Raw genomic sequence first — 27609 nt, 5'->3', positions numbered from 1 at the left:
TATGCGAATGACTGATTGTTATGATCAACATGTTGTTTTCTTAGACAACATAATTTTACGTACGTCGTTTTGCTTTGTAATATCCTGTCCGCATTGTGACAGCGCTATAGCGATTATGCATATAGAGATAAAGTCGTATCGTTCCTCGTAAATTTATTGACCTGCATCGCACAAATACGCGACACGCAAAGTAAAATATAGCTGTTTTTCGGGAAGTATTTTTGCTCCTTTTGTGTGCAATCGATTGTGCAAGCGATATCTGCCAAGTCGTGGGTGGTAAAGTTAAGGGTGAAACTGATACCCCCGATGACGATCCTCGTGTGCCCTATTTAGTTATTACATATCCTCGACGAAATTTTCGACTTGGACAAACTCCACGACTCGGTGACGAATTCTGTTTTTCTACTTCCGCGAAACTGCTTCTCGATCGGTGGTCGATTCTCCGTTAATCGAAGAAATGCTAAAACGAGGAAAATTAAAGCCATTATTGAAACGACATTTTTGATTACAAATTTATGTTTGCTGAGCGTCTCGCAAATTAGCATCCGGCAGTGCTCACGCTGGAAAGTTTCGCGAGTGGAAATCTTCAGACAAACTCTAACTGCCTGCTACTGGCAGATTTGAATCGTTGCTTGACCATGAACTCATCATACGGTTGATGCCTCTGCGCAGAAAAAAAAAGCGAAACAATGGCCGTCTGGCATGTCACTTGAAACGATTCATCGGATTCTTTTGCGTGCCTCGACGGCTAGTAATCTGCTACTAGCTACTAGCTGGAACAATAGTTTCTTCTCCATATGTATTTATGCTCGGTAGATTAATCCAAGTTAATCCCTTTGTGTGCAAAATTTTTATTGGTTAAGTAATTGAAATTCAACGTTGTTGGAGCTCTGCCCAACGGTTTCTTGACGGTTATCGTTTCGTATTGTGAATCATCGGAACGAGCGGCAAACGAATTTTCAAGCCTTTTCAGTCGCGCTGTAGTGACTGTGATAAAAATACCCCGTGTATTTTTACATAGCTTCGTAGGAGTAATGTTGCATTGATGAGAGCAAGGGATATTTATAACTAAAATGGTTCTCGCGCGATTATTATCGCAATTATCTTTTTATGAGAGATATTGTCTCAATAAGCGATGTGTTCTACTGAAGAAACGTTGTTGGCTTATTGATATGATGAAGCTATCGTACAACAACAAATAAAAGTGTCTTGCACGTATATCTATAATTAATAAAGAAGTATCTCATCATTCTCCAACCAAGCTTGATAATCTATTTGAGGGGACGGCAGATTAATTGGGTCGTCCCACGGTTATGTACACGATTAAGAACATGTCATACGCGACACGACGCAACCTTGATTTCCACTTAGTTTCGCTCCAGATCATGTTAAACGTTCGGCTTTTGCGCTACATTATCACTCGACACACTTTTAAATTGACTTGAATTAAATATTACAATATTTATTTTACGAGAACGATCTGTTTTTATAATATATTTTGAAGGTACTTTAAAACGATACCAATACACTCGATCTTATTCCTCCGTTTAATGTCTCTCTACTCGAGTTTTAGTGTGACATCGAATTGAAAATTAATTTTTTTTTTTTCGTTCGCATTTCAGCGGAGAACGAGTGCTGAGGTCCCGGCAGCACGAACGGGGAACCAGTCAGGAACGTCGGTACAAGCGTAGTCATCGCCGATCACCTAGCAGCGGTCGACAGCATGGGCATCGCGAGCGTGATCGTGATCGTGTCCACCTGGCTCACCCCACGTCGTCCCGTCGTACGCGCCTTCACCGTCATCACGGTTCGTCGTCGCCCAGCCAGGAGCGGCACCGCCATCGATCGGCGTCCACCAGGAGTCAGGTGAGTCCGAGGGACAATATGACACACATATTAGCATCTATTATTACGCGCTCCTGTCCGCTATATGTTTTACTGCGCCGCGTGATACACGATCGATCTACAAACAGTTGATCCGATTATGTTTTCAACCCTTTAGCTACGAAAACATACACAGCAGACGCCTGTCGTACTCTGTCGTACTTATCGACGATGTTATTGAAAGAAATCTTGAATTATTTGATATATGGAAAGCTCGTTTCTAACCTTCTTGAATCCATATTTTGAAAAAAAGATAAAGATTATCGTATGTTCTAATATATTTTCCATATCTTGGAACATATGATATTTATTTTTTTTTATAATATGTATCTATATATAAGATGGCTTGGAAATAATTTTCTTTATTCTCACACATACATGGAACGTACTCTCTTTAAACATCCTTGTGGGAACCTCATGGCAAACTTTAATATCGATTACACGGATTTCTGTTTAATATAAGCATTTTATACACCTGTTTTTTCAACTTTCAATTAAACTTTTTACGCGGATTTGCACGATGTGTTAAATTATACCTTATAAAGCCTTATTAAGCGATTAAAGTTTTATTACCGTGAACGCTGCCGTCGTAAAATTTCACAATGAAATAATTCTTCGTGCACGGTATAGCGAGAGGGTTAAGCTAAGTTTCGCATATTTCTTATCAAATTTCGAGCAAGCGATAATAATACACGCATGAAAGCGTGAAATGGAGCCAGATGCAGAAGCTGAGTCGAAGTTAACGGACAGAAAGAAACAGTCTGTGAAGAGATTACCTTCTCAATTTCTAACTCAGTTTTTGGATAACGGAGTTATTCAATTCCTCGACATATTAAACGTGCGGATTAGTTCTTATAACACCTATCGAGCTTTGATACGTAGTAGAGACCCTTGATGATGATCGATATGTGGCAGCGTGAGGACGAGTAGGACAGAGGGAGAAGAGTTAGCGCGTCGACGCGCTCTACCAAGCGAGAACAGTCTCTGGAGAATCTCGTGGCGCAACGGGTACGCCGGGTGTATACCCGGAGCGAGAATGCCGATGATTCTTCTTTCTTACTCGACGCCGGCTATTTTCGACCGGCGACTATTTTCGAGGGGGACTCGTCACGCAGTTTCGCCGCGGTTTTAGTGCGAGTTTGCGCCAGATGGTCAACGCAACATCGTCGCCGCCGCCGTCGTCGTCGTCGTCGCCGTCGTCGCCGTCGTCGCCGTCGAGGAAGGTTGCGCCGGCCGGTTCGCCGAAAGCGGACGCAAAGGCTTCTTCGTCAAAAAGTACGGATTTGAAAGCGTCCTCACAGATTTTTGACCTGCTCATACATCCGAGCGTAGCGCATCGACGACATCTTCGCATCTAAAACGAACGAAAGCTTCAGCTACTCTGTCGAATCGAGAAAGTGCCTCGAGAGTAACGAATTAATCTACGGAAAATTAATACTCCGTCTTCGAAAATGGGACGTTGAAGCAGAGTCGTGTCGATTTCCGTTTCATCGCCGCGGTAGGAAAAGTCTGGTGGCACGGTTGGCGGCCCAGAATTGTTCAACCTGGATTTAGAAATACGCGCATCTTGCAGTTGGCAAGATGCGCTCGTGAGACGTGGCGCGAGGTGTAGGTGCCCGGGTGAACCATCTCTCGTTTCGCGCGTCAACCGTCAACCTGGATCCTGGAAGTTGGGCCGCTCTCGGCGGCAGCGGCGGCGGCGGCGGCGGTGCTTTGGCCGATGGTGGTCCACCATCGGCCACGTCGTCGTCGTCATCGTCCTTCCAGACTCAGGAATTGAGTCTGCTGATGCCTGGAAACGTCCCCTGGTGGCCGCGTCATGGGGATTGGGAAGCGTGGTTGCAGCGCAACGTCACCGAAACCACCAGGGAGTTCGACACGAAACTTGACGTCACTCCCGAAACTAACGATACATCGGCTTCCGAGGTAGCGTCGAGACCTTCGTATAGCTCCACGATATTCAATGTTAATTATATGCTCGAGTAGGATGTGTATGTGCGTTTCGGTATGTGCGTGTTGTTTATGCTCGCTATTTCTGCGACCATATGCTGGCTTGAAACGTATTCCAATTCTAATCCACTTCTCATGCATTAAACTCGAAAAATTTTATATCGTAATTTTGTAATCCTTTTTACTCTTGTTAAAAAAATCATTGATTATATTAAAAAGAAAAAATTAACCACGTCAAGACATTTGAAGAAGCAGAGTAATTTGAGCGTAAAAGTTCATTTTGTTTCAACTGTGAAGATATTAGAGTTCTATAATCAGTTTCAAGGAAATATAAAATTTTTTCGTTTGAATATTAATTAAAGATATTTCTAATAGCTTAAAAGCTACGTCGTTCAAAATATCCGCAGACATTTTTTTTTCTTTTGTAAAAGAGTTAACGTATAAAACGCGTGCGTTCATTTCTGTTGGCCGTCCGCCACGCAGCAACGGCGATGACGACGACACTGCGCGAGCCTACCGAGCTGATTAGCCGGCCAGGACTTTAACATTTAAGCTCGGCGCGTTGGGTTTTCTGTACAGCATGACGATCGTGGCGCACGCGTTTCAGGCCACCAGTTTATATTTGGCGTAGCCCATTCTCGAAGACGACGACGACGACGCAACTTGGAGAACGAGAAGCGTGTGCTCCAGTACGGTGCCCGCTTCCGTCCATCTTCCTCCCCGTTTTTAACCCGATATTACGGCCTAACCTTGGTCAATATTAGGTAGCGGAAGAAACACGCGTAACTCTTCGTAGCCCGAGCAACGGCGCTTTCGTTATCGCAACATGAGCGATTTGGCAGAAGTATTTTTTTCGCGATACGCTAAAATACGATCCGTCAAGCGAAACGTTTATAGCGGTGATCCATATTGATTATGGCTCTTGCTGTTCTGCATTCGCGATCAGCGCGAGCATTGTATTTGGCCTCATTCTTCGAATTGCTTGTGTAACAATGGAATTTTTATAGAAAAAGCTCGGCCTTTATAGCTCTACACTTCTATAGGTTTACAGCTGGACGATATTTAATCTGTTCGTTCTTCTTTTGATAAGAGAAACGTATATGCGTATCTGTATTTTTAAGTGGTCTGATTTCTAACTCGAGCCAAATTAATCAATTGCTTCGCCAGAAGATATTTTGGAGGTGATTCTGAGACCGACACGATGCGGAGGTATCCGTGGGCGAGTAGTCTGCGCGAACAAACTGCGTATTTTGTAAACGGCGTGTATTTATACCGATACTCGGACTTCAAATCTACGACGATAGGATGGCATCTTCGACACCGCGACCTTGGAGACAATTCGAGCTTTATTAATAGTATTAGAGTCCACGGACCTGTTCACTAATTTTTTGATCAAGCGCTTTTGATTTTTAGACCAAGTTTTTAGGATTTCGCGACGTGTGCTTCATTCATTCATTCATTTCTTTTTGGATATTGGATTTTGAATCGTTTTGCTTATTTTACATGCGATACGATTGACTAGCTTTGATGATTCTCGAGTGAAATTATCAGATCTTACTCGAAGATTCTTTTATTCATATTTGCTTGACTTTTTTAAATCTAAAAATTAATAGAAATGATAGTCTCGCAGTTATCATATTGCGCAGTTTTCTTTTAGATAATCTCTAAAAACTTAGTTTTGTTTTGCTGATTGGAATAATGACAAAATTTTGAAAAAGAATTTTAATGACTGGATAATTTAACACAGATGATTGTATAGTTTCTCTTCTATTTCTTATCATTTTTTCTCATGATTCCTTATCCTCCAAAATCTTCCGGAGGAGACCTAAAGGCGCTTTGTATGCGTACAAAACGCAATATACTATGTTTATCTAATATCTGTATTAAAAAAGTGCCAGCGTTGTTATTGAGTGACCAATATTGAACCATGCAATAGACCTACTCTACATTGGATTGACATCGCAATTAAGCAATTTCTATGTGTGTCAAGGTATACGGAGCAAGTGGGAGAGAAAGAGAAAGATAGTTTGCGTGAAAATAGTAAAAATACGGTGATGTTCGTTATGATGCGTTTTCCCATGACGCGTGCAAGTAGCAGGAATCGCGCTCTTCATGGATATTTCTTTTCGATGGATCAGGAAGCACGACGCACGGCGTTGCCAAGCACAAGTCCACATAGCGCGTGCGGAACTTCGGCACGTTTCGAATAAGCGTTCCGAGACAATTTACGTAATACCCCGCGGATCCCTCTCCTTTCCGTCCTCTTCGCCCTTCTCGTCTTCTCCGCTTTCCACCTGCGCTTTTCTTCGTCTTCCTTCAATTCCGCTCGTCCGTCTCTCCTTCGTTGCGATCGCGCGTGCGAGTTACGCTGATCGTTCTCTTTCTCTCTCTCTCTCTCTCTCTCTCTCTCTCTCTCTCTCTCTCTCTCTCTCTCTCTCTCTCTCTCTCTCTCTCTCTCTTCGTTACTTCGCATCCGATCGCTCTCAAAGAGTCGCTTTCGAGAGAGGTGGACGAATCGTTCTCGTCGGAGCGGGCACACCACCGCTCCCTGGTATTTTTAGTACGACGAGAGAGTATTTGGCGGGGCGCACCGAGTTTCGCCTTCTCCTCGTTGTTGTCGTCGTCGTCGTCGTCGTCGTCGTCGTCGTCGCTACCACTACTGCTGCCGTCTTCGTCTTCGTCTTCGTGAAAGGCCGACGTCGTCCTGCTGATCATCGTCGTGGTTGTAGCTTAGTGCTTTGCTTGACGGCGTTCTTTCTCCTTTCGTGACCGGCGTGCTCGGCGCCTTTCCGTAGTGATGTACCTGCGTAGAAGACCGTTTCGTCAGCCTTGGTGTCTTCGTGTTCGATCGCTCTTGCGGCCAATTTCCTCGCACGACTTGGCCACTACGGCTCGGGCATGTCGCGCTGAGATCGCCTCGCGAGATCCGCCAGGACGATCTTGAGTGTTCCGCTCGAGGGTCGGATTATCTGATTTGGGAATTCGTGGGTGATTCGACGTAGTTCGCGACTTGACAGCGATCTCGGGCTACCAAATGTTCATATTCGCACCGCGCGACAGCATGTCGACTTCTCGACAGAGCTCGGTCGCGCGACGAGGTCGTTTCGCACGCTCGTCCACCACGACCAGCGTGACGCAGATGCTAAGCGACTCCTGCACGAGTCTCCTCCAGAAGTTGACTACGAGGGTGCGCGGAACGTCCGCGCTCAACGACCGAGGCGTCGGCGCCACGGCCGCGAGGCGATCGCCTATTGTCGGCCGACTGGGTAGTACGCGAACTCGCTTAGAGAACAAGTACAGCACGATTTTAGACAAGTATACCGGCAAGAGGCACGCCGACGACTCGGAGCGAAGCGCCCGCGGTTATTCGCGGAGGCAGGAGCGCGATCACAGCTATTATCACCGAGACGACAGTCCGTTTGTGCGCGACGACAAGACTCTGGAGCCCTCGATGACTCGTACCATCATCAAGAGTCCCACCAACGTGATTCTCAGTGAGAAAGCTTATCCCTACGTGAGCTCCGCGATAAGCAGGGAACCCAGGCGCGAGAAGACGCCCGCCTACAACCGCACCGCACGACAGACTTTACTGAACTCGGAAGCTTATCGCCGCTACGGTAGACACAAATCCGGACACGCGGAAACGCGCAGTCGGAAGGTGAGGCCGCATCGAAACGGCAGGAGCGAGCAGCTGGAAGCTCGCTCGACGTCCCTGAAATTGTCCCGACCAGTCAAGATCGAAACGTTGACGTTTACGGACGGCAACGAAATCACGGTCGATCCGGACAAGACGCCAGTCGCCAACAACAACGCGGAGAGCAGTGACATCGCTCAGAATGTTACGCGGAACGCGTACGACGTGCTAACCGAGGATGTGGATCTGTCGATCTCGGACCGGGCGGCCAAGCGAAAGGAGATCCAAAGCCTGATCCTGAAGTACGCCGCCATGGAGGACACCTACAGTCAGTTGGCGGCCGGCGGACAGGCGAACGTACGTCCCAGCACGACGGATCTCATCGCCAGCAAGTACAGGAGGAGCAATCATCGTAACAACCAGAAGGAGGACGCGTCCAAGGGCGCGGTAGCCCCGGGTAGCGCGAGCGCGATTAACGAGGTGGACGCGATCCACGACGCGATCGTAAGTTGTCGAGCCGCGGGTTGTCCGGATTGCGCGATCTCGCGAAAGCGGCGCCGACCGCCGTTTTAAGCAGAGCGTGTCCGTTGCCGCTGTTGTCTTGTCCTCCTCGTCCTCGCCTGTGTGTTCGTTTGTAGTATGTGTGTGTGTGTGTGTGTATGCGTTTGCAGACGCGCGCGCGCGCGCGCGCAACTTGTGTGAAATCCCTTTCCGTCCTAACACACTGCCTAGATTCACGCTGACTGACGTCTGTTACGCGAAACCGTTGAAAGGCCTATTAACCGCAGTAGTCGCCGCTACCTCTCCGATAAGCTAAACACTGCACGTCTGCCAATGTTTGCCGTGAGAGTACCCACGAGGATACCCTGGAACACTCGCCTGCCACGCCGATCTACCTTATCGCGTTTCCAAGTGTAATATTTATCAATCTCTTCTGTTTCCGACTCGGGGATTGAGAGTAACACGTTCCATGTAACATATACATTTGCGATGTAGATACTGTTTGTGCTTAAGATTCAATTCGGTTATCCGACCATTTGAATCGATCGAACCGTCATCTTACATGGCGGCTGAATATTCAAGACTACGCTGCGGTACACTTGTGGAAAGTGAACTAAATCTCATTAAGATCGGAATTGTATCGACATCGAAGATGCAACAGTTTTGTTTCCGATTATCTCCCTTTTTTTTAATGATCTTAATAACATGTTGAGAGTACGAAGGACTACGAGAGAGTACGTGGCTCTGCTTCTTCTCTTTCTGTTTAATTTCATCCGTACGTAGAAGTGACTAGCGATCGACGATCCGAACAGTTCGACAGTTCAATCCGCGTGTCGTATTCTCGATAAGGTAGGATCGAAACCCCCGATCAGTATTGCTCCGTATTGCGGCAATGAGGATCGTGCCCCATGAGGATCGAGAGATATCTCTATCGATCGTCGTGGAGCGGCGCGAGCGGTTTACGCGAAACACGTAAGTACTATGACGAGTCTATTAAGCAATTAACAGTTTAACTAAGCTACCTCTCCGAGTCCGTGTTAGTTGAAAGGTAACGTGTTACGAGTACTTCGAAGGAAGCTGTCCGGTCGTCCGCGTATGTTTTTTTCTTTGTCTCTCTTTTTTTTATATTTGTTTATCCTTCGTCGAGATTGGGATTCGGGCAAATCGGAATAATTCATTGTCTCGTTCGCAAAATGATCATCGATGAAATATAGTAGTATATATAGTAGTACATATATATATAAATATATATATATGTATATATATTTATTGTCATTTAAATCATTGCCATATATACCTTATCGCGATTATCCGATTATACGTGTACATAACGCACATGATTCTCTCTCTGCTTTTCTCTGTCTGCCTACGTTAGAATGTGCATTTGTAGTCGTTTCATGTACGAAGTGCTCTAGTCCGTAGAGCCGTGCGCGTCTTGAAACCGGCTCCTTCAAGGCACGCATATACCAGGTCTAACACGAATACATATATAACGAGTATATAGGCGAGCGAGATTTAAAAAAAGAACCGAAAACGGATAAATAATTAAAATAAGAGAACGTCTGCCATACGAAAAAGTAATGCAAAAAAAACATAGACTAAAGAAAAGCGTAAAAAGTAAATGAAAAAAGAAAAGAATATACGTATTATGTGCCGAATGGTAAATTCGTAACCGCAACTTTCTGACTTGGCAAACCATTTTGCCCTCTCCCCTTTCTCTCTGATTGTTGGGTTACCATCTCCGTTGTAATGGAATGGAATGGAATGGAAACGGATATGGCACACACGGATTGGTCACAACTATGGTCGACCGGGCGCTCGGATCGGGTTGGCGTCTCTCTCTCTCTCTCTCTCGATGACGATGACGATGTTATCCTACCTTCCTACCCCCACCGACACACTCGTACGTTCGTCCCGTGCTTACACACGTCCTCTGCCGCGTGTTACACGGGTCTCCGCCGACTCGCGGTGGTGGTGACGACGGTGGTGGATGGCACGGTGTGTGGCAATTGGTTGACGATCGGCGGCCGTCTCGACCTGGATACCATCATCCCATGACTGGCCACGTGGACACGGCGGATGTGACCCGACGACCTTCGACGCCTTCGACTCTGGATACGTGCACCTACGTCCGGCATGATCTCTCCACGGTTCCGAATCGGACCGACGCGAACACGGAATACCGAACACGGCGGGTTCGCGGTCTGCGATTGGATCCAACTCTTGGCACGCACCGATACCAATACCGCCGGCCCAAATAGAGCCCACGACCGCCCTCCGTCGAGGACGATGAAGACGGCCACCTTGTATACCAATCCGGCGACATCCTGGCAAATAGATGTTCGTGATCATGTGAATACACTCATTGTAGTAGATTTAAGCAAGCCTCAGGTCGATTAACTGATCGGTTATCTACGGTATCTGCCCCTACTCTTTGTCTCTCTTTCTCTCTCTCTTTCTCTCTCTCTCTCTCTTTCTCTCTCTCTCTCTCTCTCTCTCTCTCTCTCTCTCTCTCTCTCTCTCTCTCTCTCTCTCTCTCTGTCGTTTCTTTTTCTACTTCTCTCTTTCACTTTCTTTTTCACTTCTCCTCGCTTGAACTATGGGTATTATATATGAAACAATATTTACACTAAAAAACAAGAGTAACAATTCACGCGTTAATCACGTTGTTGATGTATCGATGTTCTCGCTGAGCGTCGCCGTTCAGCATACACATACGCGCATATATTGAGATATGTTATATATATGGAACCACTTACCTGTACACACATTTGTGCGTATTGGCGCGGTTCTCTGTCTAGATCGAAAATTCTCCCTGTCGATCTTTCCGGACACTTTCGCGCGCTAACTCGGGATACGCGAAAGGTAAAAAAAAAGATATAGTTTCTCTTTGTCTGTCTGCTTATGTAAGATTTATCTCAGAAAGATAAGAAATAACATGAATATATATATTTAGCAACCACATGTTTCAACAGCACGTAGGAAGTCCGTCGGCTCGATGACGACGACGACGACGACGATTATCGGGAAGCCGGCGCAAAGAGATTTCTTCTTGATTCCCCGTTGAATCGCGCGGATCCCTTCTCAACGCGAGGGTGGTCCGGTGGAGACAGAGAGCTCAGCTCGGAGGAAGGGAGCAGATCTATGAATGAGAAAGACCGAAGGGCCTTCCTCTTGTTTTGCGCTATCTTCTCGATACGTCGTCCTCGGGACGACGTGTTCCTCGCTCTTGATACTCGCGCGCGAGGACGACTGGCATTTACTCTCATCGTCTTTATATCGCTTTATATCATTGAACTCTCCTTGCCTACGCGTTACGTTAAGAACGAAGGACGGGACGACGTGAAAGGTCCTCCCGTACGACCGACAGTAAATGCCACGTCCCGCGCGTGTCCGTTCAAACGATTACGCTGCTTACCCCGTTTTAGGGCCTTTAGGAGAGCAGCGATGTTTCCGATCGACATTTAAACTATACGATACCGTTCCATTTAATACCGTTTATTCGTTATCCCGTTCACCATGAACCGCGCGTGTACGATAACGCACGATCGGCCGAACGCCCACACGGAAGAGTCTCGCCCGCGTTCCTTCGCGACCCCCATTTTTCTGTTTTTTTTTTCTCTCGTTCAAGCGCGACGGCTCTCCTTGAGAGAGCGCCCTTCCTTCTCCTTTTGTTAAAGGAGCGATGGACGCGGATCACATCCGCGTTTGTCGAAGCCACGAGCGAGAGGGTGTCCCGTCCGATTGGTGAACGCAGGCGAGCACTCCCTCCTCCCGTGGGCCGCGAGGCTCGTATCCGCTTGGTATTTATCTCGACTTTTGCATTGCAGATAAAGTACTGGCCACCCTAGGAGAGGGTACTTTTGGAAAAGTTGTCAAGGTTAAGGACTTGCAAATGTAAGTGCCAGCTCACATAAGTACATATAGGTAACATATTTCGTGTCTCGCACGTCTCTACCACTGTCTACTCATATCTCTCTTTCTATCTTCCTACCTACTTATTTCTATTTATCTCTTTTCGCGGTCGCGCTCGCTATCCTCTTGGATCTCGCTCGGTTTCTCTCGCGCGTCATCGTCAATTCGCGCGCGGAGGAAAATCCTAAATGCGCGCGTTGCGCGACGACGTTCCGCGGGCAGAAATAGCCATCCGGCACTGTCACAAAATGACGCGCGAGTAGTCGCAATAATAGGATGGCCTTGCACTTTGTTTTATGGGCTAGGCATTTGTGACGGCCGCGAATTAGATCTCTTTAGCGGAACATGAAGTTACGGCAAACGCCCGCGTGAAAAATATTCTCCACGTGCGGCTTCGTCCTCCCACGGGATGCGGGATTTGAGCTGAGGAGAGACAATTTCGGTATCAGATATCATAATCGTTATGAACATTCTAGGGATCACGTGATGGCTTTGAAGATTATTAAAAACGTGGAGAAGTACAGGGAGGCAGCGAAGTTGGAGATAACTGCTCTTGAAAAGATCGCTTTTAAGGACCCGGAAGGCCAGCAGTTAGTATACAAATTGTTTTATTTATTCTTTAATCTTTAAGTAGTTTCATAGACGAGAAGCTACTCTACACAAGCAAGGATATTTTTTGTTTCAATTTAAATTATATAAGTTTTATGAAGAGTGGCCAGCAACTAACTGTCGATTATTCCATTTTAGTCTATGCGTAAAGATGCTCGACTGGTTCAATTATCACGGGCATATGTGCATCGCGTTCGAAATGCTCGGTCTGAGTGTTTTCGATTTCCTGGTGAGTATCGAAGTAAGTACCTCAGAAGGAATTCGACGCTATCATATCCGGGATGCTGACGAAATTATTTTTACAGAGGGATAACAGTTACCAGCCGTATCCATTGGAACATGTCAGGCATATGGGCTATCAGCTTTGTTACGCCGTAAAGTTTTTGCACGACAACAAGCTGACGCACACGGATCTTAAACCGGAGAACATCTTATTCGTCGACTCGGACTACGACAGCACGTATAACAATAAAAAGGTGTGCTGTTGTTATTATTTTGTATTATCAGTCCGTCGAGCTTCGATTCGGCATATAGGATAAGCTTCCATTCTAAAGTGTTTCAAAAAAGCTCTTTCTTTTCAAGCGGAGGGACATGAGACGCGTAAAGCGAACCGACATCAGACTTATCGACTTTGGTAGCGCTACTTTCGACCACGAGCATCATAGTACGATCGTTAGCACGAGACACTATAGAGCGCCCGAAGTAATTTTAGGTCAGTGCCTATCTTAATATATTTTTTTGGTCGCACGTACATTTGTATCACGATCTCCATCGTTAATCTTGTATTTTTCTGTACGTAGAACTGGGCTGGTCTCAACCCTGTGACGTTTGGTCCATTGGTTGCATCTTGTTCGAGTTATACCTGGGCATCACGTTATTCCAAACACATGATAATCGCGAGCACTTGGCGATGATGGAACGCATACTTGGCACAATACCACATCGCATGGCCCGCAAAACTAAGACCAAGTACTTCTACCACGGCAAACTGGATTGGGATGACAAGAGTTCGGCCGGTAGATATGTACGAGAAAATTGCAAGCCGCTACACGTTAGTATTTTTATTTGACTTCAATCAAGTTCTTACATGAAATTGTAGCTATTAAACCATACGAATTGAGACAAAGGTCCTCCAAGTAACCAGAATAAAGTGGGTAGAGATTGAGAATGTAGATTAGAATTATTGTAATTAGAATTTATTCAGTTAGCGATAAAATTGTTTACGATAATAATGCAATTGTTGGTTTCGAAAAATAATATGTACTTTCATGTGTCTGTGTAGCGTTACATGCTGTCTGACGATGAGGAGCATCGTCAACTGTTCGATCTCGTTCAAAAAATGTTGGAGTACGAACCCTCGCAACGCATTACTTTGAAGGATGCTTTGACTCATCCATTTTTTGATGCTTTACCGGCATCACAGAGATTGCCCGACCCGCGTGCAGCTGGTGATTCTCAACAATCTCACGAACGATCACATTCACTCTCTCGATGAAGCTAGGAAAGGGACCGACCTCCGTGCTGGACAGACACTCCACTTTCAACGACGCTACTGCCCTACGTCTTCGTTCTGATATCATTAGTTTTCATGAAAACATGTCTCTTTCGTAATTATGAAACTCGTTGATGAGATACGACACGAACATTGACATTTAAAAGATAGTGCGTGCATGTGTGTATAAATACCGATCATTGGAATTTCTCATTTAATTCGCACTCGATTTAACTTGGAACTATGTATATGTAGGAACTACACGTAGGGAGAGCAGTAGTGCGCGGTGGTGCCGTGGAACTTGGACTAATTCGAATTCGATATATTTAACGATGAGCGATCAGATTACTAACCGTTACTCGATAAGGTCCTTAGTGGTCCGCTGTGTTTTTAATCGCAATTGTCGATCATGAGGCAGCGACGAGGTCCCTGTTACTGGCGTGCAAAGGCCAGTGTGTCTGCTCAGTGTAGCGTAACAGAGTCCCACAATTGTAAACAATTTTTTAAACGCTCTTCTGTACATTTTTTGTCCCTTAAATTTATTACCATGTTACTGTGCGATATAAACGAGTTTGAGTAAAGATCACTTTCGGAGTCCGCAATTTATAATCCGTTCTAAATTGATGACTACGAACGTGTTCGAGCAGTATCAGACTAGTGATAAAGTATGGAAGATAGTTTTACGCGTACACCTCAATAGGAGGTTGACAGGAATCGAGAGAAAGCGAGCGAGCGAGAAAGGGAATGTGTGAATAACGATCACCAATTCATCGTTGTGAATTATATACATCTTGAAACGTAAGAATACATAATTGTCTTGGAAAATATTCTCTCAACGGTTCTTTTCTTTCATTCATTTCTGATATATTGAGTTTGGAAAAGGAAATCGCGCAACTTCTTCACGACTTGCCGACTTAGCACTGCCTTTAAATTCTTGGCCTAATTAAGCAAAAACTTTTTGTCGATTCTATATTTTACATTATTGTGCTATAAAGATTTAAGTTAAATTGGTGACGTACGCCGGGTATTATGGGAAATGATATGTCGAACGTGTGAAAAGGCAACTTTTTTTTTGTCACGGACATCTTTAATTTGCACAACTGTATCACCTGTGTAAGTTTTGTTTGACCTTAGTTATACTACATCTACGAAATAAAGAATATTATATCTACTGCTCGTTAAACGACCGGGGATGTCTACTTCTGCAAAAAAAAAAAAAACCGATTCTTCAAGTAGCAATAAATACATTTCTTTCGAACCATCATCGATATTTATTTGTTCAACCAGCAAATCGATTCTTATATGAAGCTCATATACTTTATTTGCAAATAAAGCCTGCACATTAAAAAAAAATTCATTCCTGTGAATTTTAATAACTTTATATTGCACATTGGTCACATTCGCATATACGCGGCGCTTGAAATAAAGTAACAGCCCGATCAACAGGCTTCAGAGAAGCGAGGAAAATTCGTTTCCCGAAGAATTCCCTCAAAACGTGTATATTTCTCTTCCGTAGATCCGAGATAATTATGCGTGGAATTATGACGTCAAATTAATGAAAGTATTACAATTTCGGCCACGAGTAAATTGGAGGTATGGATGACTTGTAGCTTGGATCGTACAGCTGCGCCTTAATAAAACTCTCGTAATCCGTAGGCTCGGGATGGACAGTCGCTAGGCCTGCGCATAAGAAAGATACATGAATAATTCATATTATATGTTGGAATGCACGAGATGCTTATCGTATATCCCGTCTCCTCCGATGCATTTGCAATAATATTTATACTCACAGTTGTCATAGGCATATTTCATGATCGCACATGCTATACTCAGCGAGCATTTCTGTATGTCGGCCAACGGCGGATAAAGATTTCCGCTGTCCAAGTCTGCTTGCGTTACCAAATCAGAAAGAGTTGTTGCAGCAATAAGAAAAGTCTCTTCGGGAATTGTGCGCATACCGGCGCATATCGCGGCCAGCGCGATTCCAGGGAATATGTAACTATTATTACCCTGGCCAGGATAGTGAGTCTTATTGTTGTACGTTACTGGTGGGAAAGGCGAACCGCTCGCGAATATGCATCTTCCCTGCACAATTCAAACGATATTTGATAAAATTATTTAGGAACCGTTGAAATACCATTACTCGTTAGATATTTCAATAAAAATCAGAGAGTTCTTTAAGGACAGTCTGTGTGTGTGTCTCTCTCTTTTTTTAAATGAATGCGTAATCGACAGCTTCTTACCTCTGTAGCAATGTACGCTTCTTCAGCGGTGCACTCTGCCTTGCTCGTTGGATTGCTCAGAGCGAAAATGACGGGCGTCTCATTGTTACGAGCCATTTCCCTCAGTATTTCTGTTGTGAAGGCACCCCTGATAGCAGCTGCGCCGATGATAACCGAGGGTTTGGCAGTCTTAACAACGTCCAACAGAGTATCGATCGGCTGGTCCTCGCGAGCAAAGTGCAATTTATGCTCCGTCAGTCCGCCCTTTGGACGATTTTTCACTATCAATCCTTTCGAGTCTACCATCCAGATTTTGCTCTTAGCTTCTTCCTCGGTTGCCCCTTCCTTTTTCATCGTCATTACGCACAACGACGCGATACCTAACGACGCCTACAAACAGTTGATAATTTACGAACGCGTATCGCTCTCCTCGCTCTCCTCGCTCTCATATAATCTAACGCGGCTAAAGCACGATTGCTTTTTTTGTCGACGGTTAACGTGTTAACTACATGTTTTGATAGCAACCTCTCCGGCACCCTGAAACACGATCGTGTTCTCCGAGAGCTTTGTCCGCGTAACGCGAAGAGATGCCAGTAATCCGGCAACGGCGACGGAGGCGGTGCCTTGAATATCATCGTTAAAGGTACAATACATGTTGCGATACTTGAGAAGCAATCTGAACGCGTTAAAATTTCCAAAGTCCTCGAACTGGATTAATGTATTCGAGCCGTATCGTTTCACGACAGCCTTCATAAACTCGTCCACGAAGTCGTCATAGTCTTGTCCGGTAACACGTTTGTGTCTATGACCGATGTACAGGGGATCATCCAACAAAGACTGCAAGAAAAATATGAAATTCAAACACGCATATAGATTTAAAATTAGAAAAGAGATCAATGCGAAATCTATGAAGAAATACATTTCTATTTTCGTGTTTCTCGCGGTTTAGTGAGAAAATCAAGACGCCGCGCCGTTTATTATATACTACAGATCTAATATACATATTTTCGCGTACCTGGGTATTAGTGCCGACATCCAGAGTGATAGGCAAACACTGGTGAGGCTTGATACCAGCTAATGCGGTGTACAGTGACAATTTGCCTACGGGAATGCCCATGCCGTGAGCACCCAGGTCACCCAATCCCAATATTCTTTCGCCGTCCGTGACGACGATCGCCCGTACGTCGTGCTCGGGCCAGTTTTTCAAGACGTCGTACACGTGCCCTTTGTCGTGAATGCTTATGAAGAGGCCGCGCGGCCTACGATAAACCAGACCGAATTTCTGACATGCCAGACCCACGGTTGGCGTGTACACCAGCGGCATCATTTTACCTACATCTTCTGCCAACAAACGGTAGAAGAGTTTCTCGTTTCTGTCCTAAGGAACAAGACCCTAACGTGAGAATCAACGAGTACAGAGGAGCGGGCCTGATCAAGCGGGGGACGGGGGACGTGGGACGGGGGAGACCGCGCTAATATAGCGTCTCCGATCAAGCGCCGGCGATAACTGCCGTGTTCGGCGTGTTCATGTACCAGTAGGCCTATGAGATATATGTATTTCGAGAGATCGTCCGTATAGCGTTCCAGATTAAGACGGCAGAGCTCTAACTGCTCTTCTTGGGTTTTCACGGCTGCCGGCAGGAGACCATGTATACCCAGCATCTGCCTTTCCTCGATGGTGAACGCCATGCCCTGAAACGTGATATAATATGTCATATATATATATATATATATATATATATATATCATTAAATACACTGTTTAAAAAGTGAAATTGAAACTCACCCTAGCGCATCTCTACCTCTCTTAAAAATCTCTAATAATTCTATGATTTAATTTTATTTATCAAAATGTTTTTCAATTAATTGTCTCCGCATCTCGTTCAGACTATTTCAAATGTTGAGTGTGTTGCACGCGCCTCGCTATCGCTACTTTTTCTCGTAAGATCGCAAATCGGAAAAAAAATTAATCGATGAGTCAGAGCACCAGACTAGACTCTGACCTTCAATTAAAAAGACTGCTGGTGCCGTAAATGCTAACTGCGCAACAATCATTAGTGAACGTGGGTGAAAGGTGATCAGCTGATCGTCATTCCACTTTGATTTTTACAAATGCGTTGATTAATGTTGCATGAACGTTACATCCGATGATCGTGATTCAGATAAATATATATATATATATAATACATATATCAGAATTTACCCGCGGGACTCACATTTTCCATGATCCACATTCGCTTTCAAGGTTAATGACACTATAATGCCCGTGGCAATTGTGTCTAATTTAATCTTGTATGGATGATGTCAGACAAACAAACACGAGTTATCTCACAAGAGTGATCAAGAAAATACTCGATCGCATTATTTAATATCTTCTAATCGACGTCGAAGCGACAACACAAAACCCTGTATTTAAGAGGCGTTTTAAATATCTAATTTATTCTCTCGAGTAAGTTTAATCCGAAATATCTTAACAGCTAGTACTTTCAGAGATAATCGCGTAAGTTTAAAATAGAACACCCTTTATATTAGATTGGATTATAGATGTAACACGTATACCGTTGGCATAGTGATGTAACTGCATCTTGTAGGGACACTGCCAATGCTTTTTTAAAGCGAATTGTTAGACTGTGCCAGATAATCCTTAAACTACCGGTCGATTAAACGGGCTATTGTCAACACAGTATACGATTATTTCACCATTGAAATTTAACAAATGCCCGTGTGTTTCGCTCGCTCGTACTTTGAACGCAAACTCGCTATTAGTAGAAAGTATTAATTAATTAACATATTGCTTGCGCGTCAGCTCTGTTAATTATATGTTACATTCTTACAATAATTACAAGATAACAATTGCAATTACGAAAATTAACGAAAGAATTATTAATACTAATAAAATAAAAAATTTTCTTAAAATTAAAAGAATGAAATGTGCTATAATAATTTTCTCGTTTTCTCATTGCGATAATATCTTTCCAACATTTTTAAAATGTCGACAAGCGAGATTAATTGTAAGACCAACAGAATAAATTATAACGTCGAATCGCGCGATAACATAATGGATGTTTCTAATTAATAAAACGTCAATATTGAAGGAGCAACATAAGTAATTTATGAGCTGACTTGTTATCCCGTCGACTTATCTCGACTGCGGTTGATGAACCGCATTGCTTTGCATTGATTTCATTCATTTTTAAACGCCGAAAAAGTATCGAGCTTTTGTGCATTATTCTCGAAAAGTGATAATCAAAACCGGTCCGGTCTGGTGTTAATTAAATCGAACTATCCGTAAATATTTCCCTTGATGGCTATGGTCATTTTACATCTTCTGATTTTCTTCCATACAGTTTGCTTCCATACAGCGCTATTAAACGATATAAGATATTCAATCTCTCTCTCTCTCTCTTTCATTTATCTCTTTCTTAATTCGATCTAAAATCGATATTTTTTAAAAGAAAATATGCCAATATACGGTCGGGCTGGATCTTTTGTGCCTAACAATATTTTTCGCGTGAATTTATATACAATTTGTTATCGGTCTTGAAATACAGTTTGGTGAAGCTAGAATAATATTATCGCATAATTATATTGATAATTAATCAATTTAATAATACCGATACTCATGCGTATCTGTAGAAACACTGCAAAGAACGTTGCAAAAAATTGCGGAAATTTTTCTCGTCAAAAACAAGTATTGTGACTTTTGTGCGACCGAAGGTTTCCGCGTGTCGTTCTCGATAACAATGCATTGTCATATTATATCGCCGGTAAATGTAAATGGTGCATGATAACATATCTACCGCTTTTATATCCGTTCTTACATAAGATGTCTCTTGATGATAAGACGGTTTTGTGCGAAAGCATTTAACAACTCTAATTTGTCAATACGTAAGATATATGATGTTTTTGTAATCCTTGAGTCAATTTTTGTTGTTTAATCAATTTCTGATTAAACCATAATTTATAATGATTTTATCAACTTTTAAAAGATGATTTTTTTCGAAATAAATGATATTGGTCATACCACAACGAATTGAATGAAAAATGATTGAAAATCTAATTCAATAGAGAGGTCAACGCTCGTAAAGAGTACTTTTCCATTAGGTGAAGTCATCTCCGCTTTTTTATGCGCACCCTAAAACGATGACCAACTCTATCCCAAGTTTTATCAATGAATATTCTGCATTCAAACAAAGTTCTTTATTCTATTTTTTCTTTAATTTTGAAATTGGATATGAAAGAGAAATAAGATTCAATTTAGAATATAAATCTGTTAATGTAAAGTTATTATCCATAATTTCTAAAATTTTTCATATTTCATAACGAGTAATTAACGTAATCCAAAGGGAGATCAACGATGTCTCCCTTTTGGAAATGTGGACTTTTTCTATTAAAAAAAAAATATATATATATATATATATATAAATATTTGTAATAAAATATTTTTACAAATTGAAGTTTCTTTAACGCACTTGAAATGTTTATCTTACTTAAAGTTAGTATCACATAATATCGCAGTTTTGTTTGTTTGATAGAATATAATCTTTGCGGTATGTTTATCTAGCTTAGCTATGAGTAAATTGATAATGCTGACACAAGGCCGTCTGGCTGTGGAAGTGTGTTTGTCTAGAATGGCTAAAGTAAAGCTAATTATTGTTTTCCAATCACACAATCTCTTCATGTTTTTATATCGACTATATAGGAATCTCTCATTTTCTCCATGGTGCTTAACTTCCAATTATTATACAACTATTTGTAACCTTTGTTCCTTATTGCAATAATATTATTAATAAGATATAAATATATTTTTTAACTACTATCATTGCAATAGACAATTGTCAATAGTAATTAATATTAAAGCATATTTAATTGTATCTTCTTATAGATCTAGAATTAGGAAAAGATAAAAAGAATAAGCTAAACTAAAATTAATCGACATTGGTTGAATTAACTATGTAACGATTAAAATTAAAATATTCGTTTTAATGGACAATAAGTGAATCTCACAATATTAATAAGACATAAATATTATATATTTTCAAGCGTCAAGACAATTATAAAGGGAAAGTTTTGTTTGGTTATCGCGGGAAAAAGAAAGTTGAGATTTCGGCGAGATTTACAAAAGAGAAAGTCCAGGACTTCGGTCCGAACGTAAATGAGATCGCAAAATCAAGCGCAAGTAAGAACGAGTACCCTGCCATCCAGAGCGAGCAGTGCCTCAGGGATGCGCGTAGCTCGGCTCTGATCCGGAACGAGATTCCACCAATCGGTCTCCATTATCTCGTCGCACTTTCACTATCCGAACTTTTCCCTCGGGATTTTCGTATCCCATGACAAACAACCGACCGTGGAAACGGTTGCTGGGGTTCTTGACTCCCGTGACGGCGACCCTTCGGTCTGTGCACGGATCGATAGGCAGCCCTATTCTTGAATTCTTGAATATAAAGTGACTCCGTGACCTACCCCAAGTATTACGTGTACCCGTTGCTTAGCAAAAACGAGCCCGCGCGAAACGTTCGCGAATGATTTCACAGATATAAAGGTGCTTTACAGAGAGAAAGAGAGAATATGTTTTATTTTCTTTGAAATATTTGTGCGCTCGAGTTTTCCGCTGGAGAATTTCGATTGATTATAAATCAACTCCCGAATCTCATTTGCTTCACAAATGGTATCGCGAAAAATATTAAAGTAGCTTCTTACAAGAAGCTGAAAGATACAGTTAAAAATGCTTTCAGAGCCGTTGAATCGACGCCTTTCTGGATTAAAAGTGGATAAGAATTTTTTATGTCCAGGTAATTTCAGAAGGAGAAGCAAAGAGCCTTTGAAAAGAATTGCAAAAGATTGCATTTTCTTCATCTCGCAAAGTAATTGAAGGCAACTAAACATGCGATTTCAATGGTGACCGGATAACTTGGAAGAAATTCAGAAATAAGATTGTGAAACTTCAGGGCCGTGGTCACCCTCTGAATGGGACACTTAACTATATTGAGTTTCGAGATTGCGCAAGCGCGGGGGGCAATTACCGCGAGGTATTTCGCGTAGTCATCTTGCATTCTGCTGTCGAGTTGCAATACGATTTGCCCTACGTACGCAATTGCTGCATGCAGCAAAGTCTTAGATTTCGCTTCGCACAACCGTTCGCGAACTCTTTTATCTGGTATAAATTATCAGATCAGCGAATCAATAATTGGCGATTACTCATAAGTTACTAATATTTACTTCAATCATTAAGGTGAGGCGATGTAATCTTACGTAAAATTACGCGTGAAATTAATTTTCAAAATCAGCTTTATCGGCTATTAATATCTTCACTTTTTTATTCTTTACAGTGACGAGAAGATTTCAGAAATCACAGGAGAAGAATCAAGTCGTATATTTCCTCAAACCGGATCCAAGTGTCTGGTTAAAGCGTTTTCTTCGGAATATTCCTATTCCGGGGATTTTTATACGACTCTCTTAAGGTAGCCAAATGCCTCGTCATCTAATTAGTGACGCGCATGAATGGATTAACGAGATTCCCACTGTCCCTATCTACTATCTAGCGAAACCACTGCCAAGGGAACGGGCTTGGAAAAATTAGCGGGGAAAGAAGACCCTGTTGAGCTTGACTCTAGTCTGGCATTAAAATCATTATCTTACAAAAAGCCCTACATGTGACACACACACACACACACACACACACACACACACATTTTTCGTCAATTAAAATGAAAATATAAGTACGTGTCCACTTGTGAATGATAACGAGAGCACCGGAAGGATGTTTAAAGTTAAAATAATTTCGTCTTTGATAAAATGCGCTCGTTAATTTCCTCCTCTCGTCATCTCTTTTTCTTTCTTTAAATAGACTTCCGCGTACTGTACTGACAATGAGTCAAGTCCGAGTTATGCGGATCCGTAACGGCGCGAGCGACGCGACGCGTGCTCGCGTCTCATCTATATCACAAGCGGCGTTTATCTCGCGAAATGGCAAGCGCAAGGCATTTTCTCGCGCGACAGACAACGGCCTACCTTGTTGAGCTGCGGGTCCCTGATGTGGTCGAGGCCACGCAGAAGGCCGGCGCAGGCCGCGTCGCCGCTACCTCGCTGGCCCAGCTGATCGCGCTCCAAGCTCGACATGGTTGACGTTTTGCTCCTACTACAGTCGGGCTGGCTACTGCTCTGGGTCCTGCGAACGAATGCCACTTGTCTGAGCGGACCGCGCGCAAACTCGCGATAAGGTGGTATAGTAGGACAGGGAACAGAGAACGCGATAGCGAGGTGAGGTGACACGGTGACGTGACGTGACGCGACGCGACGTGTGCGTCGCGTCGCGTCGCGTCGCGTTGGCGAAATCAAAGGGGTAGAATAAATCAACACCGCCGTGCCAGCGACCTTCAATCATTGATCCTTTAACCTTAAGCGCATTTTACTCACTATACTATACGTTGACACGTAACTGATAGACACAACATTGGGACAACGTCGATTATTTTCATTCTTATTAAATATCCGCGAATGTCTTTCTTTCTAAAATATTTCTTCTTGTAAATGTTATTGAAAGAAAGCGCGCAGTATAACTTATTTTATATACATATATCGTGATGAAAACTTCATGTATCAAATAATATAAAAATGTGTAGTTGCAGTAATTATTTATATCATAATCGTGATTATGAATGTAATTTATTCAAATAATATTTGCCTCTTGTTCCAACAATAAAAATGTATTCTTATCCATGTTTTATCATATTATATAATATTGTGCAATATAAATGTATAATTTAAATTTTATTAACATAATCAACGTCGAACGCATCTTATCAGTGCTTTAAATCTTTAAAATATTACATCGTATTATATTGTGTAATATAATACACAATTTACGTTTTATAAACACATTCAATAAGGATAAATATCGAAATCGGATTTTTATATAAAATTTTTGCAGAAAATTTCAGAATTTTTATTTGTACATATTCGGACATATTCGATATCGGGTATATTCTGGGGGTGCAATCTCGTCAGATACGCACCTGCGAGGGGGCACGGTTTAGCGCACGCGCATTTATCGCGCAATCACGCGTTGTGCATTTGCGAAATAACAAATGGCATGTTTGATTCATCGTCAGAAAAACATGCAAACGATTGCAGACATGTCGATATTAGAATTTTAGAAAACACTATCGTGACGGGGACAAAGTTCGACAGGGTCCGAATGATGTAGATTGATGACGTGTACGTTCCCGTACTCTCTTTTGCCCTGACTAGATCAAAGTTTAAAGTATAATACGTCCAATCGTCGTGGTCGTGACTGTGCATTATTTTCCTTTTGCAAAATTTTATTGAAGCAGTACGCGTAATTATATAGGTAGCTGCATCGCTACGAGAAAAAATAATTAAGAAATTATATTAACGATGAATATTAACGAAAAGTTAGAGAAAAGGACAGGAGAAAAGGACTTTCCCTTCAACAAAGTTTGTGCAACAAAGATTAATTTACTCGCTGGTATAGTTGAGCTCATATAATTGAGCAAGCCACTTTCTTGAACGTTATGGTGATTTGCGCGTGTCCGAATTGCGTAATAGGGAAAAAACTGCGGTCTTTCCTGACGTAAGAAAAGTAAGAAAAGTAGGTAAGAAAGAAATTCAACGAAACGGCGATGACGCGGGAGATTTTGCGCGTTTCTCGGGCAAATTCCACGGACTTCGATGCGGAATTTACATCGATTTTACCTGTTGTTGGACGGGTGATGCTGACGGTAGATTTCTGCAGGTTCGAGGTCGCAGGTAGCGTAACGCAGGCCGCTCGATTGACGGAGGAAACTCGTCAAGTGACAGCCGAGCGGCGTCAAAAGCTGCTTCGTAGACATACTTTGCATTATAGACTAAACGTCTCGCGGTTGTTTCTTATCTCTCCCGTACAGCGTATCCGGGGGGAAGGACGTATCTCGCTCATATGTGAGCGCCAATATTTGATCAGAATTTACTTTCCCCCTCTCGGAGCTGGATCGCGAAATGGAAAGATTGATCGGAAGACGGAAGACACCGTGGCGTGGTGTCTCATGCTTCGTGTTTATCCTTGCACAAAGTTATCAGCGTGGACAAGTGCGATGCGGTCGATGAGACGCGATAACGCGACGCGTAATTGTCGCGATGGCCTTAAACTCTTTTAGTCACCAGCGTGATATATACCGATCGCACGATTCACGCGATGCATCTTTAGCCAATGCGAAATTCAGACGGAATTATCGGGTAAAAGTTATTACAAGATATGTAAAATGAGGAAATATTAAAAATTCTTTTACCAATATAAGGCAATATGAAGTACAAGTTGAGTCACATACATTTCCGACCCAAATATCTTTTTCTAAACGTCCCTAAATGATGCAACCACTCAGAATTAAATTAATTATTAGTAAGATTGAGGATTTAAGATATTTAGAAAAAAAAATAATATTTGTTATCTGTGCAGGAAGTTACATAATATATTTATAGCTTAAGCCAATAATAATTATCTAAAATGTTAGTTTTATTCTGCGCGTTACCGTTGTTACAACATTTCGCATCAAAGTGCTTATTTTTAAATGCTATTTTCTCTTTCTTTAACGATACATATTCTAAAATCCTATTTATCATCAAGAGAGAGAGAGAGAGAGAGAGAGAGAGAGAGAGAGAGAGAGAGAGAGAGAGAGAGAGAGAGAGAGAGAGAGAGAGAGAGAGCAAGTTAGCCGCAATTAAGGTAAGTACAAACAAGACAAAGGCACTTACATCCTGCCGTTTCGTTGCGCATTATTGTCTTTGGAGTGTCCGCTGCCCATTTCGTTGACGAATCGACACTTAAGTAATTAGCTGGACGATTCGCTAGTTGATTCGCTTGTCCGGATTTCGTATCGATATCGCGAACAATTCATAACTCTCTGCGCTAGCTGGGGCAGGGAAGAGCGCGCCGTATTTTGCAGCTGTTGACAAAATCAATCCCGATAAGGGAAGCGAGATTTTTCTCGAGAAGAAATGCGAGCCGCCCATCAGCTCCGATCGCACGCCGCGCCGGTGAGATGTGAAATCGACTGCCCCGATCACGAGCAGATCACGAGCGTGACTAGTGGGTTTTGCCGTCGGATCGTCAAGGAGGAGAACGTGCAATGGTGCTCGCCCGTCGTGTTGCAGCCTTTGCTCTAGTTTATCTAGATTCCCCCCCCGGTCTCTTTCGAGGAGAAAATCGGGCGAAAGAAGCGTATTTTCGGAGGGGGAACTGACACTTCCTCTTGTCTGACATTTAAAAAGAATTAATACTTCTTTTTAACGACCTTCGCGATTTATTTAATCGAACTGCCGTCGTCCACGGCGGTGTTTGTAGTTGCGTAATCTTTCGGTTGGGATCTTTTTTTGCTTAATGACACGACAGAAATTGCGTACTTACGTGCGTACGAAAGTTTTCCTGTCGTGCACAGAGAGAGATGACTTTGCGCGACTGAAAGAGATTTTTTTTTTGTCAAAACTCAATCGCGTCACATTGCACTATCGTGTGCAATTTACCTGAGAAGGTAGTTCTTCGCTCGGGTCTTCCCGAACGCGAGCAAACTCTTTCTGACAGCCATTCGTCGGCGATAGCGGCGTGGTCTCTGTCCTGTGAATATCGTTATCTAATCGATAATCGCTTCTTGTGATATATGTCTAGTGGATAGTCGCGCAAAGAGGCAAAAAATTTTTATTATTTTGCACATCACGAATAATATGGCTTGTATTAATATAAGAATCTTTTTGAATAGCTAAACAAACGTCTCGAAAGTATGAATAAAAACATGAATAAAGAAGTCGAATAAGCATTTAATTTTCGCAAGAAGCATAAAGGCCGAAGCATGCACATCAGACTTTTGCATAACGTATAATATATAAGTATAAGAAAATTGATTGGTCCATATAAGAAAATAGACCAATCCATTTTCTTATGCTTATATACATTATGCTTCGGCCTTTAAAATGCTTAATGGACATTGTGTTAAATTGTTTTGTGCAGATTTTGATTCTGACAGATTTTCGTTATATTGTAAATTATTCTTCAATTTGAGAAATTCAATTGTGCATCGGAATGCGGGTACATTAAAATTTAATAGGGTTCAAAGTAGATTATTTTTATTCTCAAAAGTGTAATTGTAATTTTCATTACCTGCTATCAGGATCAATATATATAATATATATCATGTAAATAATATAAATATTATAAATCCTTATGTTTGAAAGGAACGCGCGAATATAACGATACCTTCGTTGCCAGAGCCCACACGGAGCAAAACATCCATTAGACATCCATCATGGAGATTCAAAACCTCTAATGGACGTCCATGTAACATCCACAGAACTTCCACTAATACTCGAAATGTCCGCTTGTAGTACCTCCATTAGATCTCCATTAGACGTATT

At 42.6% G+C, this 27609-nt stretch overlaps 2 protein-coding genes and 1 long non-coding RNA gene across 8 annotated transcripts; 2 read left to right on the top strand and 1 right to left on the bottom strand.

Moving 5' to 3' along the window:
* The first annotated feature begins 3823 nt into the window (after positions 1 to 3823).
* Positions 3824 to 15243, top strand: Doa (Darkener of apricot). 4 transcript variants are annotated; one of them, XM_071705830.1, is made up of 9 exons: positions 3824 to 7972; positions 10231 to 10309; positions 11800 to 11866; positions 12361 to 12474; positions 12632 to 12734; positions 12799 to 12969; positions 13061 to 13205; positions 13294 to 13544; positions 13776 to 15243. In XM_071705830.1, exons 1-9 carry the CDS (start codon positions 6869 to 6871, stop codon positions 13986 to 13988), a joined length of 2247 nt encoding a protein of 748 aa, XP_071561931.1. In that variant the 5' UTR covers positions 3824 to 6868; the 3' UTR covers positions 13989 to 15243. The 4 variants fall into 4 exon arrangements, with proteins under 4 accessions (XP_071561931.1, XP_071561932.1, XP_071561933.1 ...); XM_071705831.1 differs by having other exon boundaries at positions 6293 to 7972; positions 12632 to 12722; XM_071705832.1 differs by having other exon boundaries at positions 6296 to 7972; positions 13076 to 13205.
* On the bottom strand, positions 15233 to 27503 carry Men (Malic enzyme). 3 transcript variants are annotated; one of them, XM_071705838.1, is made up of 10 exons: positions 27452 to 27503; positions 26725 to 26815; positions 26609 to 26659; positions 23218 to 23374; positions 17741 to 17899; positions 17223 to 17585; positions 16733 to 17044; positions 16229 to 16597; positions 15776 to 16070; positions 15233 to 15665 (listed from the first exon to the last, which is right to left on the bottom strand). In XM_071705838.1, exons 1-10 carry the CDS (start codon positions 27486 to 27488, stop codon positions 15550 to 15552), a joined length of 1950 nt encoding a protein of 649 aa, XP_071561939.1. In that variant the 5' UTR covers positions 27489 to 27503; the 3' UTR covers positions 15233 to 15549. The 3 variants fall into 3 exon arrangements, with proteins under 3 accessions (XP_071561939.1, XP_071561941.1, XP_071561940.1); XM_071705840.1 differs by lacking the exons at positions 26609 to 26659; positions 26725 to 26815; positions 27452 to 27503 and adding an exon at positions 25957 to 26338; XM_071705839.1 differs by lacking the exons at positions 26609 to 26659; positions 26725 to 26815; positions 27452 to 27503 and adding an exon at positions 24922 to 25227.
* LOC139772293 (uncharacterized) lies at positions 22303 to 22809 on the top strand. Its single transcript, XR_011718103.1, has 2 exons — positions 22303 to 22438; positions 22536 to 22809. It is a non-coding gene; the product is annotated as an uncharacterized lncRNA (long non-coding RNA).
* Positions 27504 to 27609: the final 106 nt, after the last annotated feature.

The sequence above is a fragment of the Temnothorax nylanderi genome, unplaced genomic scaffold, assembly GCF_030848795.1.
Source record: "Temnothorax nylanderi isolate EJ_2023f unplaced genomic scaffold, tnyl_v1.0 TNYL_tig0048_pilon, whole genome shotgun sequence".
Classification (NCBI taxonomy): Eukaryota; Metazoa; Arthropoda; class Insecta; order Hymenoptera; family Formicidae; genus Temnothorax; species Temnothorax nylanderi.
Note: the sequence above shows the minus strand (reverse complement) of the source record. Positions and strands in the feature narration are given on the sequence as shown.

Excerpts from the sequence above, each read along its gene's own strand:
- Doa (XM_071705830.1), top strand. The coding sequence starts at position 6,869 with ATGTTCATATTCGCACCGCGCGACAGCATGTCGACTTCTCGACAGAGC. Across the intron at positions 7,973-10,230 it reads ACGCGATCCACGACGCGATC|AGCCCACGACCGCCCTCCGT; the intron begins GTAAGTTGTCGA and ends CGGCCCAAATAG. Across the intron at positions 10,310-11,799 it reads CGACATCCTGGCAAATAGAT|ATAAAGTACTGGCCACCCTA; the intron begins GTTCGTGATCAT and ends TTTGCATTGCAG.
- Men (XM_071705838.1), bottom strand. The coding sequence starts at position 27,488 with ATGGATGTTTTGCTCCGTGTGGGCTCTGGCAACGAAG. Across the intron at positions 26,660-26,724 it reads GCGAAGAACTACCTTCTCAG|TCGCGCAAAGTCATCTCTCT; the intron begins GTAAATTGCACA and ends AATCTCTTTCAG. Across the intron at positions 15,666-15,775 it reads GAAATATGCCTATGACAACT|GCCTAGCGACTGTCCATCCC; the intron begins GTGAGTATAAAT and ends TCTTATGCGCAG.